The sequence below is a fragment of the Vanacampus margaritifer genome, chromosome 1, assembly GCF_051991255.1.
Source record: "Vanacampus margaritifer isolate UIUO_Vmar chromosome 1, RoL_Vmar_1.0, whole genome shotgun sequence".
Lineage (NCBI taxonomy): Eukaryota > Metazoa > Chordata > Actinopteri > Syngnathiformes > Syngnathidae > Vanacampus > Vanacampus margaritifer.
The window spans coordinates 2,955,860-2,977,390 of NC_135432.1; the positions used below are offsets into that span (position 1 = coordinate 2,955,860).

General features: G+C 39.3%; 1 protein-coding gene across 1 annotated transcript in view; it reads left to right on the top strand.

The window, feature by feature from the left end:
- LOC144062079 (prostaglandin F2 receptor negative regulator-like) overlaps nt 1–21,531 on the top strand; it is a 63,312-nt gene that overhangs the window by 5,336 nt on the left and 36,445 nt on the right. Inside the window, exons 2-5 of the mRNA XM_077583015.1 lie at nt 4,545–4,657; nt 4,744–5,002; nt 13,353–13,760; nt 18,792–19,223. Coding sequence (XP_077439141.1) covers nt 4,545–4,657; nt 4,744–5,002; nt 13,353–13,760; nt 18,792–19,223 — 1,212 coding nt within the window. The remainder of the gene's footprint in view (nt 1–4,544; nt 4,658–4,743; nt 5,003–13,352; nt 13,761–18,791; nt 19,224–21,531) is intronic.

Below are 21,531 nucleotides of genomic sequence, written 5' to 3' on the forward strand. Positions count from 1 at the left end.
GAAGTGTGTTACAAAAGCATTACTGTTTATTAACCAGTGATTGGTGTTTATTTTGTACTTTGTTTTCGTATAGTGATTATAAAACAAGGCGGATTGATGTTGTATTATGTTTCCGTTTTGGTCATTGTTGTCCAAAGCAAAAACAGATGTTTGAAAATGTCTTATTTTGATTTAACACAGAAGATAATCAGTCTCCTTTCGTGAAGTTTTACAGAAATCAATCAACAATTACTGTTGTTATGCTGAAATCAAATGATTTGGTCCATTTTGAATAAAATAAAAAAATGGCTCCAAACGATTACTCGAAAATAGTTGTGGATTCATTTGATAATCGATTACTTGTCGATTAATCGGTTAATTTTGACCGCTCTAATGACAATGAAATCTAAATTGAAATTCATTTGGGGTATATTCTTTTAACGTCTTCGTTTAAGCACTTACCAGGAGATAACTTGTTCTAAAGTACTTGTAATTTTAATTGAGTAGTCTGTTGCTTTACTAAAAGTGTCAAAATAAAATCAATCAATCGTAACTACTGTGAATTAATAGATGACTGAATCTCAAATAATGTCTCACGTGCGTGCCACAACGATAAAACAGCCGTTGTGATTGATTGAACCGATCGCATCACAGTTGTAAACAGTTGACAAGAGATCCTCAATCGGAATGACAAAAAAAGTCTCCGTGTTAAATTGTAAACGCGGCTAATGACATTAGCCCGTCGCTAATGAAAAGAGAGAGGATGAATTGTAAACGGTCTCGTCTACGTCAATCTCGGTCTTTCTGCTTCCTGGGCAATCGCTGTAATCTGCGGACGCAATCATTCACATGAATTCTCTTCAGCTGCAAATCACTTCTGTTTTGTCCTGTTCCTGCTCCTGCTCCTCTTGTCTGCATGTTGATGCGTGTCCACTTTGTCAACTAAGTGTGTAATGGGTGCACGGTGTGCTGTGGCGTAAACAGGAGACCAGTGGGCAACCGAGTCAGCCATGCTTGTTTGTGTCAAACACAGAATGTCTGTAGTTCTTGGTACTCTATTAGCATGTCTTTTTTTTTTTTTTTTTTTAAATGTAAGGCTCCTTCATTACATTTTGGTAAAAATGTGACTTTTTAGTATGATAAGACATCATGTTCCAATGTCATCCCTCCATCCATTTTCTATGCTGCGTCCGAGTCCGAGGCGTTCTGGCCAGCCGGCTGTTTGAGCTGTCAATCACCAGATTGGACTCGTACTCGCACATCATTTTGGCTTTGACAGCTTTTTCTGAACTTGACATGAAGTTGCCGATTGTTGTTTTTGGTGTCGTTTAAAAAAATCGAATAATCAATTTTCCTTTTCCAGCCTGATATCGATTCATAAAACCCTGAATCGATCTTTTTTTCCATAAATTCATAAGAAAATATCATTTTAAAGGCTGGATTTTTTTGTATCTTACTGTTTTCTTGAAATTTTCTGTTCACATGAATTTAAAACTATTTTCTTACATTGATGAAAGACCGGTTGTTCAATTCTCGGTTATTTTAACCACTGTTTTAACCCCTAACCGCCGGTTAAATTCTTAACCCACCGTTAACTAACCGACCGTTGAATATGCGTTGTTCAAAACATGGTTAGTCACGCGGTTAGTTAACGGCACCGTTAAAGTTAACCGTGCCGTTTATGGCACTGGTTAGCACAGATATATCCCACAATTGCTCGTTTTGTTTACTTCCGGGTCGGCGAAAGAAATGGATAGTCTCCAAATGACTAGCCATTTTATTTATTTATTTAAGTTTTTGTGAAATATATTTTTTTATTCATTATAATTTTTTTTTTCCTACTGTGTATTTTAAGTGAATATTTTGCGTAGTATTTTTGCCAATATTTTTGGGGCATAGAATATTGCATGCTTTTGTTTCTCATATTTGTGTCGGTCTTGTTTTTGTATTTACATACTTCTAATATGTGTATTTTTTTTTTAAATGTCATACTTGTAATGATTACTAATATTTGTAATTACTGTTTTAAATAAAAATTAATTGCAAAAATATTATTATAATTTTAAATGAATTTAACGTAAATAATTAGCCTGTATTCACATTGTTGTTGTCTGTTTGATTATTGACGTGAACGCAAACAAGAAACATTACAGGTCACTAAATGTTGGGCAAGTTCATTTTTAGAACTCCTCTTAAAAAAACAAACAAACAAAAAAAACTCTTCATCAGAATCATCAGCAATGTCAAAGCCGAGCCCCCTCGATAGTTTTGAACAAGATAACAGTGCCGTTAACGGTCGGTTAAATCTACTTAACCAGCGGTTAAAGCCATAACCGAGTTTTAAACAACCGGGCCCTGACTTATTGCAAGTATATTTTTGAATTACAATTATGAAAATATTTTCACTAATCCTTGCTGATGTCATTGTTTGAGTCATAAACTAAATCATTTAACCAGTTACTTATAAAAAAATAAAAATAAATATTTAATTTGGAATTCAATGTTTGTATAGTTTTTTTTTCATATCCCTGATATTTAAGAAGAATTGATGTCCCATAATTAATCCTTTTAGGATTGAAATGAAGGCAAGCGAATCGAATAAAAAAAATCAAAAAAAATCAAAATCCAATCGAACTGAACTCTTGTGAATCAAAATCAATATAATTAGAATTGATACCAAGCCCTAATTTTTGTGCTGTGTGTGGAAGTCGGAAAACCTGCAGAGGACAAAGACAGATGCGACCTTTGCACGGGAAAATATGGATTGAAAATGAAACCTGAAGAAATACAAACTGTGTAATATTTGTCAGCGAAAGCTTTTTTTTTAATCGCACTCTCACGTGATCTCATCTCATGTCTTAATGCTCAGTTTGAGATTATTTTTTTCATTTCACAAAAAACTCATTAAACAGGTTTTGAAGAGTCTGTATCTGTCATATCTCATCAGATGAATTTGTAATTATGGACGAGGAAGTGGCGCAATGGCACTCTTTAATTTATTTCGTTTCATTCGTCTTATTATAATAACCGAATAAATTGCTGCTTTCAGGGTTAGCTTTTAAACTCGAAAAATATTCCCGGACTCGACATCGCGGTGAGCATTCACATTTCCTTCGGGTTGTGGGCGTGACCGCCCCATGAACAGGTCTGATTTGATGAATTTTATTTTTGCTTGAAATTTTTTGTTCTTGTGGAAAATTCAGCCCAAGTCTGGTTTAAACTTGAATTTTGGTCGGCATGTCTATGGTTACTATCTCCATTTTTTTATTTTATTTTCAGCCATTTAGGGCCGATTACGATTTTATTTTTTAATTTTTTAATTAATTTAATTTATTATAATTTTTTTTTAATGTCTGGCCGATTACGATTTTAATCTAATAAATACAAAAAACGTTTAATTAAAAGTGTCATTTATTCCAAAATAATTACTGTGCAAAATGTTCAGACAACAATAATGTATATTGATTCTAAATCAGTTTTAACATGAACTTAACATTCATAGTTAGCAAAATTGCAACTCACAATAACATCTGGATGTAACACAACATGAGAAGAACAGCTCTTAATAATCCCGAAGACAAAATTCGATTTCACCATTTAGCTAATTTTCAACGATTCCATTTTCAAAATGACGATTAATCGAATTAATTCTATTTATGGCCCAGCTCTTAGTGGCTATCCATTAGAAGTGGGAATCTTTGACTGTCTCACAGTTCGATTGGATTCAGATTTTTGAGTCTGCAATTCGATTCAGAATCGATTTTCGCTTAAAAATGATTTGATTTTCAAGGATTTCTCCTTCAATTTATAGATGCGCAAAGAATCGTCATCTACTCCAGTCTGACTTGCTATTGCTAATTAGCGCACTACTCACGGCACTTTTATCACTCAAAAGAACGGCCATTCATACAAAACGCTTTGGGAATGTTATACAGAGAAGCATGTGAACGTTACTCAGCGGCATTTGCTCTTCTTCGGCTGCAAGAAAACAACTTTTATTGGAATGACTTGATCAGGACTTTTTCATTCTACGCTCTAATGTGGCTACAACATCAGAATGCGCGGAACCACACTGCCCCATAGTGGCCAAATCATGTACAACATGAAAAGTGGTCCTGATAAAGGCACAAACCAGGGCAAGACAGTATGAAATGATTTAAATAAAATCGATTTTGAGATATTTAAAATCGATTCTGAATCGTACTAATTGAGAATGACGATTCTTATGAGAATCGATTTTTTTTTTGGGGGGGCGCACCCATACTATTCATAATAGAAAAGAAAAAAACCCTCTTAATGTTACCCATCATTTTGTTTGAAATGGTGCAGCCCGTAAGATGTTATTCGGCGCCCCCCACTGGCAGAAATGTGCCAACGCATATCTCCTCTTGCCTCTCCATTTTCCATCAAACTCCAAACGCTTGCGTCGAGTGCTCCGTCTGGACCAAGCTTTTGCTCTCGTTTCATGCTAATTAGCATCTCACCTTTTGACAAGTAACAAATGTTTTAGCTTCGGCTGTGTTTTTGTTCTCGATGTAGTGATTGTTGTTTGCTTTCCGCTCAAGGTGGGTGCTCGGCCCGGGTGGTGACGGTCTCTCCCGGCCCCTTGATCCGTGTGGAGAGTCAGCCGGTCTCCATCAGATGCGACGTCAACGACTACATGGGGCCTCGTGAGCAGGTGCGTTACGGTCTACTCCGCCTCGGGTTACCCGGGAGCATTTTTGTTTTCGTCTTGAGCTGAGCTTCTCGTGCGCTGGCCTGCAGGACTTTGAATGGATGATGTCCAGGGAGGCCAACGGCCAGCGTATGAAAATCATCTCTACCTTCGACGCCAGCTACTCCCACGCGTCGCTCAGCAAGCGCGTGGCGTCCGGCGACATCTCAGTGATGCGTCTCCAGGACAACGTTGTGGAGCTGAAGATAGCCGAGGCCAAGTCACAAGACGCCGGCTTCTACTGGTGCCAAACGCCGAGCACCGACTCGGTCATCAGTGGCAATTATGAGGCTCAGGTCCAACTCATTGGTATGGGGGAGGGGTGTGTGTGCGTGTGTGTGTGTGTGTGTTTGTGTTTGTGCATGAGTGCTGCCATTAGTGCAGCGTTTGACCAGGCTAGCTAGTTTGACTTTTTAAAGTGAGTTGATCTGCCTACGGTTCATTTAACAGTCAGCGCCATGACTTAGCGACGCTCTAGTGAACATGTTTAAACCCGAGCGCACGAGCAGCCACGATTGTTTCTTTTGCAAAGTTCACTGGCTTGCGTTTTGACTTTCACGCACGAGGATCTCCGTGAAGTCCATCAGAAAAGATGCGCAGGTCATGTGGTCAACCGCTTGCTCGCTCGTACCGGCATCCAGACAGCCATTTTCTATACTGCTTCCATTATCAAAAAGTAGTATACTTTAAGTACATAATATAGAGTATACTTAAGTATACCTAATTTTATTTTTCAAGTCAATTTTGGCCCATTTTAGTACACTTAAAAGTATACTTAAGTATATTTTAAAGTATGTTAAGTATACTTCAGCATTCTTTCAAGTATACCTTATAGCAGTGGTCCCCAACCTTTTTTTTCACCACGGACCGGTTCATACATGTCCACAACTTTGGCGGACCGGCAACCCAGTGGGTGCTTGGCTGTTCGTCGGCTGATCAATAAAAGGCTACCACAACAAACGCAAGTCCACTACCATAACTAGGGTAACAAAACGCGACTGAGATGATTAGCATCTTGACACGTGTCAAGAGTCCGTCGTAAACAGAGAGAATCTGGTCTCTTTTCAAAATAAAATTGTTTTAAGCCTCGGCTAATCAATTAACCGGAAGTACAGTAAGTTTTTTTTATTCTTTCAACTGAGCGGGCCGGTCCAAAGGTGCCCACGGCCCGGTACAGGTCCGCGGCCCGGTGGTTGGGGACCACTGCCTTATAGTATATTTAGGTACGCTATTAGGTATACTTAAATATACTTAAAAGTATACTTTGTTGTATACTTATGTCCACAGTTTAGTTGACAGCAAAATGGCCAGTGATGAATTGACAGGAATCGAACCGGCGATATCTGGTACCAAAGGTATCCAGCCACATGGTGTTTAAGGCTTTATAAATACATTTAACATATAATTACTTCATAACGAGTACCTTCTAAGTATATACTACAGTATGTCAACTTTTAGTATATGTGTCAGTACACTTAACATTGACTTGGTGGAGAAAACTTCCAATAAGTATAAGAAAAGTAAACGGGAAGTATACGCTCCTAATTTCGAGTATACTTCAAGCATACTTAAATATACTTGTTTTTTGTAAGGGTTATTATGACGATCCGATACCATTTTCGATAAGTGGGGTGCGAAACGATTGGAGGTTCGTTAGTTTCTCTCCGCTCTTACAAACGCTTACTTCAGTGTTTGGGATAGCTTAGCAATTAGCTATTAGCTTCCCGTCTTTCTGACCGGCTTCCCGTCGTCTTCGTCGTAACGTTACCAGCTCAGTGGGCTAGTGGTACAGTGTCCGCCCTGAGACTGGGAGGTCGTGGGTTCAATTCCCGGCCGGGTCATACCAAAGACTATAAAAATGGGACCCATTGCCGCTCTGCTTGACACTCAGCAATAAGGGTTGGAATTGGGGGGGTTCGATCACCATATGATTCCCGAGCGCGGCTGCTGCTGCTGCTCACCGCTCCCTCAGGGGATGGCTCAAATGCGGAGAACGAATTTCACCCCACTTAGGTGGGTGTGGCAATCAGTGAATCTTATCTTACTTTCACAAGTGAAGCTTTTTTTGCTGCCATGTATAAGTTCGGCTACGTACATACGGTAAATGTCAGAACGAACTTTTGCCATGTTAAGCCACGTTAGTGATCAAACATCCAATTTGAGCATTTGTGTCACACCGAGCAGCGCGTACGGAACAGGATACAAAGACATAATCAACATGCGCTACCGCAATTGGATGGTAGAGTCCAAATCTCTACTTTTGGCCAAATTCATACTTTATCTACATATTACGTAAAAGTTGTTGTTGGGGCGGCAAGAAAACAGACGGCCGCCAAGTAAAGCACTGAGGAGAAACTTGTGATTCTGTTTGATTTGACGCGCTCACATCTTTTAAATCAAAAAACAATTTTCCGATTCAAACCGTTTTTTTGTTACACCCCAACCACATCGTAACCATATATGTTCCCTCGGACATTGTTTCTCAACCCAAATCCTCCGGTACCGCTATCCAGCCTGTTTCCCACAGCCAACACAGCTGAGGACCGTTACCAGGCTTCATGTAGAGCTGGCTGATCATTTGAATCACCTGTGTTGGTAGAGAGAGACATGGAACACGGGTGCTGGATGGGGGTACTCGAGGACCGCGGTTCTAGGAAATGACGTGCATCACGTGGGACTCCTTCCCACTTTGACACCATTTTGTAAAGTCTCCTTGCAACTTGACCTTGGACTGATTGCTCACCGAAACGAGCAAGCCTGTGAGTCAGGCTTTGCCTAAAGCGGGTGGGGAAAAAATGGAAGATGGACGCTGTTGATTTTGGACAGTTACTATTCCTCTAAGTGCTTCCATCAAGCGTTGAGACACTCTTTTGCTCGGATACCTCCGAAATTGGTATAATTGGTAAATATCTCAAAATAGCTCAAAATGCAAATTTTTCTTGGGATTGGTGCGCCACTCATGCAACCAGAGCGCCGCTCAGCTCGGGTCCTGCGTAATTCGGCCTATTTTATGACAAAAGATGTTGAAACTCGTCTGCTCAGCATTTTCCTTTTGAATTTAATTGGCTTTCTGGCCTGCGGTTAGCCATTAACCAAGTAAATACCCTGAATATTTAACGGGGCTGTCGACTGCTGTCCTGATTCCAAACATGCAGAAAGAAATACAAAGGACGCATGTTTGGCATTTCATTTTTTATTTTTTTTCCTGGAGAGCTCAGTATTGTTCATTCGGTAATTTTACCGATTTGACATGTCATCATCATTGCTCTCCTTTTTTTTTTTTTTTTGTATTTTTATTTTTTTTTTGTATGTGGGTGAATATGTGTATGCGCGTGCGTGCGTTCATTAGTTCACCTAAAACCTATTAAAAAAAAAAATAAAAAATCCCATACCATTTCCCTAAACCAAACACTTCCAGCCAGAGTCGTGAGGCCGTCAGGAAACCCGAGAAAGGACCAAAGAAAGGAAAGTGAAATCATGTTTGGCATTTCTAAAACATATTTGACTCAAAAAAGCGGTGATGCCCGAGAACAGGTTATTTAGCTCCATAATGCACAATCATGTTCAGCTGCTCCCGAGCTCGGCTCCCCTGGCACCTTGTTAAATTTAGACCTGAATTAACTTGGCAGAACTGTTATGTGGATCGTGCGTGCGTGCGTGCGTGCGTGCGTGCACGAGGTGAAGAATATTTATATTGTGTGTGAGGGAGGGAGGCGCTTGGTTGTTAGCTGAGATGATGAGTCGGATTTGCCGCTGCAGGGTGTGTACCAGTCGAGACTTGTACACTGTACACCACACACACACGCACACACACACAGGCGGCATCTATCTCCCCGATGAGGATGTTTGGTTATGTAAGAAACAAGTGAAGTGGAGGTCGCTGCGGGTTTGAAAACTCGGTTCAGGCTAATTTTAATTGATAGTGCAAAACGTGGATTATGCTTTTTTTTCTGCCTTCGCTATCTGTCATCAACACTCACGTCACAGCCAGCCTGACCACAAGTTGCCCTGGACTGCAGCGGTGGCATCACTAAATCCTAATTCTTTTTTTCTTGACAATCAAACCCTGATCAAGTCTTTCTTCCGAAAATGTGCCAGGTCCCAAACAGAGGTTTGCAGAATACATAATGTGGATTTTAAAGGTCCGCACATCCCTGTTCGTATGCCAGATTCTTGTGATATAAAAAATTAGACCAAGATAAATCGTTTAAAAACGTTTCTCACCTTTTAATGTGTGATATAAACTCTATTATTCAACTGGGAAAAAAATATTTTTGAGAGGGGAAGTAAAAACAAGAAACTGAAATGTTTGCACAAGTGTGCACACCCTCTGATAACTGGGATGTGTCAGTGTTCAGAATTAATTAGTCAGCACGCACCTGCCATCTCCAAAAACATAAGTTCTCGTAGGCTTTTCTTGACATTTCTTGCCTGAATGTTTTGTCCACTAACACTGACCGGTATTTGGAACTGTTCATAATTCCCTCCACCCAAAATGATTTTAGTTAAGGAAAACTTAACGAAAAAACTAAAATTCCAAAAACAATCTCAAAAACGAAATGAAGATAAAAATGAAAATGCTTTTTTTTAAAAAAGAAAACTAACTGAAACTACATTTTATGCTTATAAAACTAACTATAATTATTGCAAATATCCCTTGTTTTAGTCTTTGTTAATTAATTTAATGCATGAGCCTTTGGCGATGATTTTAAATGTGATTTTAAGTATTTTAATTTTGATATTAACCGGAAAAGGTGTGTGACACAGAAGTGATGTCATCTCGCAGCAGCCAATAGAAAAGCACCTTCAGATGATGTCATTTCTAGGCAAGAATTTAGTGTGATTGACTTTTTTTTTTGTTGACTTTTTCATTTAACTCAGCCGAAATGCACCGCGAGGTAAGAAATGTGTTACTTTTTTGTTTTTTTGTAAAGCATACAGAAGGCTTTGATCCAGCCTCTCAACTGAGGAGAACGCTTAACGCAATGGTTGTTATTCCAAAAACGACCAACAGGTGGCAGCAGAGTATAAGAGATCAACCAGGGCCATGTTGCACCCAACTCTTTTCCCCAGTATTTTCAACAGATTTGTGATAGCTACATTCTAATGCTAATTGCTGCAAAACGGAAACAGAAATATATTTTTGTTCCTGATGAAAGAAGAGACTCTAATCATTCTTTTGGTAGGTTCCAAGTTTTTATAGCAATAGGACAGAATATTCTGTGTGCTTTGCAAAATCAGTCAAAATCCAGTAAAACAGCCGGGAGTGAAGGGGGTTGCTTCAGTGAAAATGACTGGGAGTGAATGAGTTAATTAATATTACACAAACACAATATTAATCATAATGCTATGTTTAGACCAGTGGGGGCGCACAGAACAGATTATTGTAAAGACATTTTTAGGGGGTTGACTTCTCCTGCTCTGACTTCCATTTAAAATGTGTTTTAATCTGATCAACTACATCCCAGTTATTAGAGTGTATGTACCTTAATGCAACCACATTATTTCAGTTTTTGATTGCGCTGTATTGCAAAAGCCTGCACTGTCTAATGAGATTCGACACAAGTGCAAAAAGATAATAATATTCAGTTCCAATTGCCACCATCTGAGAGGCATTTATTGTATTTGCAGTTTATACTATTATATTTTGAGAGAGAGAGAGAGAGAGAGAGAGAGAGAGAGAGAGAGAGAGAGAGAGAGAGAGAGAGAGAGAGAGAGAGAGAGAGAGAGAGAGAGAGAGAGAGAGAGAGAGAGAGAGAGAGGAGAGAGAGAGAGAGAGAGAGGAGAGAGAGAGAGAGAGAGAGAGAGAGAGAGAGAGAGAGAGAGAGAGAGAGAGAGAGAGAGAGAGAGAGAGAGAGAGAGAGAGAGAGAGAGAGAGAGAGAGAGAGAGAGAGAGAGAGAGAGAGAGAGAGAGAGAGAGAGAGAGAGAGAGAGAGAGAGAGAGAGAAATTGAAATTGAAATTGAAATTGAAATTGAAATTGAAATTGAAATTGAAATTGAAATTGATAGTTTTGGTTTGAATACATTGAATAAAGTTTGAGAAAATGTTGACAAAAAGTGACCTTAAGCCCAGGATGGCAGTCGACTTTCGTAACACTCCCCTTGGGTGTGTTTGATACGCTCACCATGTGATCTCACACTTCTTGCTCTAACTTGTCAGACATGGCGCTGGTGCTACATGAATCACTACAAACTTGTAGCTTTCACGTAGCATGTTTGGCATTAATGAATGTCCTGTGATTGATCTGTTCACCGGTAACCCTGCACAGAATAAGCAGCGGAAGATAAACTTTTAGACAATTTTTACCGAAAGCTCACGTTTCCCTCAGGCTCATTTTTATTCTCTGTGAGATTGTCTCTCCTTGAAATTAGAAGTAGGGCACAGGGAACATCTCAGGAGAAGGCAGAACTTATTTTCCATTATGTTTTGTGTTCTTCCTTTCATTAGTTATTTTATTTCATCGCAAAAAAAGGAAGAGGTCTTAACGCCATGACAACAACAAGAAAAGACACGTGCTAATGAGAGCGCAGGCTTCCTGATTGAATGCCAAAAGGATTTTATTGCAAAGGGAGTTTTCAACACTTACTGGATTTTAGCAAGGAAATCAGGTTTCTCATACAGTGCTTCAAAAATACATTAGATCACCTTTCATAAAAAGACCTTCATGGAGTGCTTTCATTTGGACTCTTTCAATGTCCGTGTATTTTGAGATTTTACCAAGAATGAGTATTTTGAATTCGCCTTTTCTATCCAATATCCCAAATTAGCTGTCTCACTGCGCTACTATAAGAAACCAGAAATTAATCAAGTATATAACATGAAACTACAAAAAAATAAAAATAAATAGACAAAGTGCAATTTCTACAGAAATTGCGTGGGAATGCTGGAAAACTGAATTATATTAACTGAATGCTAAAATTTGAATGCATGTGCTTATGAAGGAAATTGAAAGATAAATTATGGGACAATTACACATTTTTAACTAGAAAAATTCCCGCGGAAATTTTGAATGGGACTGCTGACTCTTTGGTAATGAGCTGAACAGTTTAAAATTTAAACGACTGGAATCGGTCAAGAAATGTGGAAGTTAACCATAATCTAAAAATATGTCACTGTCACTTTAACAACGCAAACCCATTTTTGACTTGGAGCCGTCACGCGCCCCACATTCCATTGAGATTCTATGAGAGACGCACCCCTTGAACAAAAGCCTCTCACGATTTAACGGTTCAAGATACAGATTCAAGAAATGGCTCGTTAGAACGGCAAGGGTTTGGGGAACACGAGCATGTTCTCATTTTTTTAATCGGATGAAAAATGGCCAAATGAGAGCAGGTTGAAAACTTATGATTTATCAGAAATGAAGAGCGAACGGGGCCTGAATTTAACATGGCAGAGATAGGCGAGTTGGTCCGACTTGTCCGAGCTTAAAGGGAAAATAAAGGTACTAAATGACACCTTAGCCAAATACAAGTTAGTTTGTCTGAAAGAAGACACTCGTGACTACAAAATGTGAGAATTTGACGTCTAGTGAGAAAAGATTGTGGCCATGGTGACAACTTGAAGTGAAACTTTTGACTTTTGGCAAGAGATTTGTTGCTTCCCGGCACTCTGGCTAATTGCTAAAACAGAGTGTGTTAAAATGCTATATGACTCACTGTCTTTGAACCCGCACAGAGGGGAGAGCTTTCATTCCTTAAAAAAAATGTCGACACTGAGCTAAAGATGGGAAAAATTCCTACAAAATGAGCTAAAATTCGTATCGGTCGGATAACGTATGCGTGCACAGCGTGTCTTGGAAAAAGGTGCTTGCTGTGTGATTTTGTCTTTCCATTTCCCATTCATTCCTATGGCACTTTTTGGGGTAGTTTTTGGGGTATTGTGTCGCCGTGGTAAGTGGGAATTCCTAGAAAAATAATGCCGCACCGAGTCAGATCGAGCCGCATCGTTTGATACCTCATTTGTCCCGGTGCGATCTACGGTACGGGCCGCATTTTTGCGGAAAAATCCGTGGAAGATGATATAATAACCGCAATAAACCCATTTTTGTAGGATAGTAATATGTGCTGCTTGCTACGCTCAGCAGTCCCATAATTATAGTTAAATGAATAAAAAAAAAAAAACTTGAACTGCAATCTGTCTAAGGTGGTAGTCGAACCATCGCCTCCAGTTTACCGGTCAAAGCTCCGCCCCACTAGCCCCTGAGCCACGGTGGACTCCAGGTCGTCATCATTGAAGTGTTGTGAAACGGTAGTGAAGGATGTCTTGCTGAATGCTGAGTGAACGTGTTATTTAATTAAAATCATTAAATATAACGTGATAAACAAAGGATAATGAAAGATTAGAATTGTGTAAAAATAACAAATGATCAATTGTGGATGAATGATAAATGAAAAAAAGAAATGCTATAATCTGGTGGGATTTAATCATTTGCTTTTCAGCATTCCCACAAAAGAACTTCTCTTCAGGGCATAAAAAAATAAATAAATGGTGGTTTTGTGAATATGATAAAAACTGTATATTGATTTTTTTTAAATACTCTCATGAAGCTGATCATTTACTACCAGTTCAAGAAACCTTCCTCAAACTGTCCTCTTCAACACAATCCCTCTTTCATTCTCCTTATGCTTGATCCTTTCTTTTCCTTTCCGTTGCAGTCATCGCAAACACGCTCAAGGTGAGCCCGCGGGCCCCGCCCTCCGTCGTCCCCGAGGGCAGCGATGTCACGCTGTCCTGCAACGTCACCCGGGAACTCACCCAGCCCACCTACCTGTCGCTCACCTGGTCGCTGAAGAAGGCAGGAACGTCGGAGGAGATTTTGACTTTTGGCCCCCAGGGCGACGTGCTCACCGGGGCCAAGTACGCGCGCCGCTACGCCGACGGCGCCATCCGCTTGGCGCCCGGGAAGAACGGACTGTTTGAATTGGTCATTTCCAGAGTGACCACGTCTGATGAAGGGATTTACGAGTGCAACGGAACCGAGTGGACACATGAAAATGGGGGCAAATGGATTCCAATTGTGGGGAGCGCAAAGGAAATGGGAAGCGTTGCTGTTACTCCAACAGGTAAGAAGCACTCGTATTCTTAAAACTCGGAGGAGGAACTAAAAATAAGAATACAAGTCAGTTGGCAACGTTGGCTCCAGGCTCCATTTTCGTCTTCTGAGAAATCCTTGGCTGCACTCGCCTGAAAATGCAGGAGCAGGTGGCGAGACCGGGCTTCAAGCTTATGCTGTTGTGTCCACGCAGTCCTTTGCTACAAAAACGATGCTTTTAGAAGCGAGCTGCACATCCGAGGCCTTCTCGCCGCATACTTTAACAAGTAGGTGGCGAAAGAAAGCCACACATTAAGAAACACAGTCGTGGCGTGAAAAGGTGATTTGAGTCTTCCTCTCTGTCCTCGCTGGACTTTCAAAGTGTAATGCGTCACATGAGGCAAATTGCAATTCCAATAGGTAGCTTCATTGAAAAATAGACATGTTGGACAGTCGGACGTGGTTAACACGATCATTGACGGAACAGCTAATTGAGAGATTTTTGTTGGTGCTGATTGCATAGATGTGCTCTTTTGACTGTGAAATGGTTACCGGTAGTCTGCTAGCTAGCAGGCTAGTTCATTATCTTTTGCTAAATGACTTAATGACAAACTTGGTTTGCTATTTTCTACTGTATGTGCTATCTATTAACAGGGATGTGATTTTTCCGCTAATTCGCGGAATTCCGCTTTTTTTATCTCCCCCCCCAAAAAAAAAAAAATCCGATTTTTTTTTTTATTATTTTTTTTTGTATTTCATTGTGTATGCACATGACTCCGACAGATAACATCTTCTGCTATAACAAAGACATTTGTGGTATGCTCTAATATGAGTTACTTTTCATTTGGTCATGATACAATTATTTGTTCATGAAATTTGAACTCTTCAACATTATTTATGTGTTAACTTAGTAATCACATTAGTTAGATATGATGATATTCTCAGTGATAGTTTTTAAAAGCAAAGGCAGTCCAATGTTTTTGAATGTGACTGATTTTGAGTTGACTAAAACTTGCCATTTTATATGGGATAGTTCAATATACATTGAAAATTTATGCTGTTGTTTTGTCTATTTCTTTGTCATGTGAGTGCATTGAAAGTACTTAAAAACACGGAAAACCCATGACCCCTTGTCCCCCCACCAGGGCACTGCCCTGGACCTAGCTGGGTGCCAGCGGCCCCCAGACCCCGGGCTAAATTTTCAGATAATTTCACTTTGGTCAAATCACATCCCTGTATTAACTATTTGTGGCATACACTTGATTTAGCCCGATGGGATGGGAACTCTCTGAAACGTTTGACTGTAAAACTAAGATACATGAACGTTTAACGTTTTAGTTATTTTTACGTTTTGGAAAAATTATTTACTGTAGAAAACTACAAGGTACTGTGATATTTACTTGTGTAAGTTTTCATTTCACTTTTTAAGACATACTGATGACCCTGGCTGTTCCCTGGCTGAACTTTTTGTTAGAATTTGAAACAAAAATGTTTATTGTGTAAGATTTTTATTTTATTTTTACAAAGGGGGAGGGGAGGGGGGGATTTGCAGCAAAATTAAACATTTTGCAAATCTGAAAATTTTAAAAATACAAATTCCAACTCTTAACTTGTCATAAACCATATGTTTAAGACAAGTTAACTCTTTCACTGCCAGACGTTTTCAGAAACGGGTTGTCGCCAGTGCCAGCCGATTTAAGCATTTTGACTGATCTTTCAAGGTCCACAGAAAATGTTGTGTTTGGACTATGGAAACACACATACTACCAAATGAAAGATTGGACTCTCATCTTTCATCAGAAAAAAAAGTTTGTTTCTACCTTATTCCGTTTTTCAGTTATCAACAATAGAAAATGGTTAGTTTCACCTCTGTTTTGAAACAAACGTCTTTTAACGTCTTTGGCACTCCTCCATAGGATTTTACTAAACGTTATTTAACGTTTTTGGCAGTCAAAGAGTTAAGAGGAATTTGTATTTTTTAAATTTCTTAAACCAATACTTTCTTTTCCCTTTACTGAAAATGAATATCGGCTCCAAATATTACTTTGTTATTGGTCTCTTGAATACTAATAATCAGAATCGGCCCTGAAAAAAACATATCAATCAGTCTTTATTTGAGGTTGTACAGAAAAAAAAAATTTTTCACTGATACTCGTAAAAGAAACTAAAGTGTGTAAATTACCCTAGTCAGCATTTTGCAAAAAAAAACCAAAACGTGTTGCACAAAAGCAAACCGGTAATGGAAACACGGAAATTTCAAGGAAAAAAAAAAACCTCTCAAATATCGCAAACAAGTTTTTCCACTCTTGTGTGTTGCTTTTTGAGATACGTCGTCGAAATAGAAGTACTTAGCAAAAATGTAATGATGTTTTCTGGTTAAGGATAATGGAAGCCAGTGTAGCGTCATCACGGTGGGTAGTGGTTGCCTGTCTGCCTCACAGTGGCTTCAAATCTCTGCTCGAACCCTTCTGAGCGGAGTTTGCAAGCTCTCCCTTGCTTCCATGGATTTTCCGTAGCTACTCTAGATTCCATCCACAAAAATGCTTTTTTAGGTTCATTGTCAACTGGGATAGGTTCACCCGCTTTGTGTGGACGGAACCGAGGCGGGGGGTGGGGGCGGGGGTTGACAGGTGACCCTTTGCTGTGTGTGTGTGTGTCTACATTGGAATGGCATCCTTTGCGCTGTGTCCTCGGAGCCCGGCTGGTGACCTTCACTGCTGGAGTGTTATTGTCTTTTAGGGGGCGGGGGGGCTACGCACGCACACACATTCGTCGTTGTTGCCGTAGCCACCATATCTTATATCTTTCTGGCTCACAATGTTTCTTAATCTTAAGCACTGGAAAACACTCTGACTGATTTATAATGAATCTGGAGTACAATTACGCACACATTCACACACCGCACGGGTCCGGGGTCCGTCGTGGTTCTTGTTGACTGAGCAAAGAAGATGAGAAAAGTCAAACAAGAGTGGGCTTTGTCTCATTTTGTCCCGCTCCAGACGCCATACAGAGACTTTTCCCAGCATGCTGCGCTCTGAGGTTGCTAATGGAGACCGTGTCCAAGTTGTCGGTTTGAAGATACTTGCAACCATTTTTAATGAAGCTGTCTTGTGAAAAAGCAGCGCAAAGTTCCTACTTGGCATTGGAAAATAATGCTATATATACTTGATTCATTTGTAAAAGAAAGAAAAGACAATATTCTTCAATGTTGAATGAAAAGGAACATAAAGAAGACAAGTCTTATTGTCTCTGCCCCGTTTCTCGGTAGGGCTGTCAAACGATTACATTTTTAAATCAGATTAATCACATCTTCTTGATTAATCCCGATTAATCGCTTAATTAAAAAGAGCACCTATTATGTGTTCTTCTTTCGACATTTAATGTTTACGAGGACGTCCATTTTTTGATCCACTGCATACGCTCATCCTCTTATTCTCATCAGTTAATTACTTGCATAATTTAAAATGGAAAAAAATGACCCCAAATTAATTTTGACACGAACAAATATCCTGAATATCATGCACAAACTTTTTTATAAACATTTATGAAGTGTTTTCCTTTAATGCATTAGTTATGTTTATTGCTCAAACACAACCTGTGCTACCTTTAACGTAGCCATCCACTGTCAAGCTAAAGGCTAATCTGTGGTCAAAATTAATAATGTGATTAATCTGCATTAATACATAATTAATGCGATGTTTTTTTTGTGATTCATTAATTAGTTACCGCTTTAACTTTGACAGCACTAAAAGGTCAAGTAATTCTAAAAAGCAACATATACAACAACAAAAATAAATAAAATTGTGATAGCTAGTCTCAGAGTCACATCTGTACTCGGTTTACAATTTGATTTCTGACCTTTGTAACAACAAAAATGACAATGGCATAATGCTCAAACTTAATCTTGTTCATATTTCTTTAACAAGCTGAATTTCGTCATTCATATAAATATAATTTTTTTATTTGGATTCTTTGATTACTTCAGATAACGCTCCATCATTCTGGCCCTTAATCTTGTTTAAAAAAGAAAAAAAAAAATCTGTGTTCCTTTTAACTTATACTTTTTTTTCTCTTTTTTCAAATCTCTTTTTTGAATATTCAATTTCAACGTTTTGTTATGCGCCTTAAGCATAATTTGCAGAATACTGTAATCTACTAATTTTAACTGAAATTTTGTGAATTGGTAGATTACAGTATTCTGCAAATTATGCTAAAGGCGTTGCCATTGAATATTCATATTTACAGAACCTCTCCAGTTTGGAGGCACTTTGAAAGAAATGAAATATGAAATGAAAAAGAATTGTGATTTGGTTTCTCCCCAAGTATTGTGATTTACAATGCAAAATATCCACCCAGCTATTTTGTATAGCACTCGTCCTTGTTAGGGTGACTGCAGCCTGTGCCAGCAAACGACCATTTTGACTTCTGTCAACAATTCCGAGCCGTCAATGAACCATTCATTTTAATTTTCATTCATCATATTAACTCATTCACTGCCATTGATGGCTATGGACGTCAAAAATTCATTTGAACTATTTCTATTAGTTGAACTTTTTTTTAAATTTCATTTCATTTTTTTATGAAAACCTAGAAAGAAATGTTTATTGTTCATTTATAACAGATATAAAATTTGTGATTGTGAGTAAAAAGTTATGCGATTAATTAAGCTTACAAATTTTAATCGTCTGACGCTCCTAATTTTTTGTATTATTTTCAGGCGATTATTATTTTTTTTATTGTAATTAAGTTATAAAATTATGTTGACTTCATTAGTTAACTAACGATTAATCATACATTTGATATCAACATTTTTTTTTCTAGGTTTTCATACTTTTGTTAACAAAAGTGGGAAAAAAATGTTAAACTAGTATGAATAGTTCAAATGATTCCAAATGAGTTAATAAGAACGTGTATTCTTAGTCTTTGTGTGCCGTTACATCTATAATATTCAGCACTTAATTCTGAAGGCCTGCAAAGTCTGCATAAAATCAGCGTGTTGTTCTTTTTTTTTTTTTTTTTATCTTTTTTTGTGATTGCTGCCATCTGCTCTTCTCCTTTCAAGGTCAGTCCCTCAGCGTGAAGGCGTCTTCGTCTTCCTCTCCACCCTCCACGAATCTGCACCTCACCCCAGGTGACAAGCTGACACTGCTTTGCTCCGTCACTGCCGACAACCTGCCCTCCCTGTCCCTGGAAGTGTCCTGGCTGGCCAACGGCCGGGATATCATCACGATGGAGCGCGGCGGGGTGGTGATGATCTCCAATATGTCCGCCAGCTCGGCGCAAACAAATCACGGGGAGGCCAGCCTAGAGCGGACCGGGGCCGGCGAGTACAAGCTCGCGGTGAGGCAGGTGAGCACGGAGGACAGAGGAGCTTATGCCTGCCGCATCCGGGCCTTCATCGAAAAAGGAGGAAAGAGCTCCGGGGGCGGAGGACGGTGGCACATGGCAGCCGAGAAGACGTCCAGCCCTGTGATGGTGAAGGTGTCGCAAATCAGTGAGTCAAACTTTTTTTGTAAAATTTATAGAAATTATACCATACATACAGATAGATTTTATTATTATTATTATTATTTCAAAACTATTTCCAACATTGATGTGACTAATAAACCGTACTTCACTTTCTATTCCCCCCCAATTGAGTTAATTAGAAAAAAATCTAGAAAGTGAAAATAAACAACTGAGCTAAGGTTTAACTTTTAGGCCATAATTCCAAAAGGTATGTTTGCCACAAACTCAACACTAATCACCCATATAAAATAATAAAATAAAATAATGAAGTATGTTGTTGGCATTGTTCTTTGGGGCTTTTGTTTTTCCGGACAGTGTGATAAACGGTTCCAAAAGAAAAAAATAAATAAATCAGCGTTTGCAGAAAACCTTCAGGCTCCCAAAAAAGCCAGAAAAGCCTACTAGCACATCTGAGCTTTATTTACGGTGATGGTACTTAATTAAATATATGCTGATTTAACATGAGTTTGAACGTAATTGGTCATTTGTGAACAGCCACAACCCCAGTTACAAGAGGGTGTGCACACTTGTGCAACCACATTGTCTCCATTGTTTATTTGTACTTGCCCTCTTGGAGATTTTTTAAAATTGAGTTGTACATACCATAGTTCACATTTAATGTTGAAAAAAATTTAGAACTGATCTCGTTCTCATTTTTTTTTATTATCACAGCATTTTAGCATTTGAACAGGGTATGTAGACTATTTTTATAGTCTAGATTAATTCAATTTACAAGTATTTATATTAATTTGCAGACTAAAACTTTCCACATTAAAGGGGTAGTCAACCCCAAAAATTCTTTTTACAATAATATGTTCTATGCAGCCCCACTAGTCTAAATATGTTATTCTGTCTAATATTGCGTTAGTGGAATATGAAGTTAAGCAGAAAAATCCAGCCATTTTTATCCATCTCAGGGGCCGGCCATTTTGCCACTTGCTGTCGACTGAAGATCACATCAACATTACTCGGGTCTCAGGAGACAACCAATCACAGCGCAGCTTCAGAAAACAGGTGAGCTGTGATTGGCTGTTGCCTGAGCCCTGAGCAACTGTGATGTCATCTTCAGTCGACAGCAAGTGGCAAAATGGCCGACCCCTGAATTTTGCTTCATATTCCACAAATGTAATATGGAATATTATTGTCAAGAAATGTTTACGATTGACTTCCACCCGTACTTTATTCAACCCGTAATCGATCGAATCAGTCACATCAATAGCATGTGCGAGCTGCCGCTTGGCTGATGTGTCCGTTTTCAGGCTAACAACTTGTGAACGTACCAAAAGGACTCTGAATGTGTTTGCACATGCTCGCGCGTGCACAATTGTTTGTGTGTGTGTGTGTCCCACATACTGAGGATGCGGGACTGTTCTAACTGGTAGAGCTCCTCCGCTCTAGCCTGGAGGTATACATTCCATCAAACCTTCATCTGCGCACACACGTAAGCAACCCCCGCCCCCCCCGCACACAGGCAATGTTTTTTCGGAACTTGTTATGGAAGTGCACACATGATTGCCGTCACTCATACGAACACACTGGGGGTAATTCCTCTCACCCTGGGTTGTACTTTTGAAGTGTGTGTGTGTGTTGCTTTGTCAGCTGGAATTGTTGTCAATAAACTTCTCCAAATGTCAACTTACAAGCAAACTGTATAGCAGAGGTTCTCATAGTTTTGGGACCCAGGAAGCCCTTATAGTATATTATAATATTATGTTATAAGGGGCGACGTGTAGCACTTTTTTGTGTGAGTGTGGCTTGTGAGGTTATGACCTCACGCTTTTGAAAAATTGTTCCGGCACGGCCAATAGTTGCCGCCCGAATGGTGAGAAGTCCACTCAAGTCAGCAGCGACGTGCCGAGTGTTGACAGAACAACTCGAGCCGCTTTTCTTATCTGCTCTTCATATCACACACGATGGCATAACCCCAAAGGTCGCGTCCAACGCGAGGTTGTTTCGGCAACAACGTTCCTTTCCTCGCAGGGAGGCGCAGTCCGCCACCGTCGTTCAAACGGCAGCGCTGCAATTTGGACATCATCTTTCCCATTCGATTAGCTTTATTCACAATCACATCAAAATTCCATTCGAATTTTCACAAACAAGAAAGGAAGAAGCAAACCAAAAACGGCAAGGTAAAAGCTTCAGCATATTTTGCCTATCCCCTTTTTTTCCGTTTTTTTCCCCTCCAAAAACGATAAACGTCAGCAAGACAACCTTCAAGAGAATTCTAAGGAACAAAACAAAATGAATACAGTTTTTTTTATTTTTATGAAAAATTTTATCAAAACAGTCAAGCC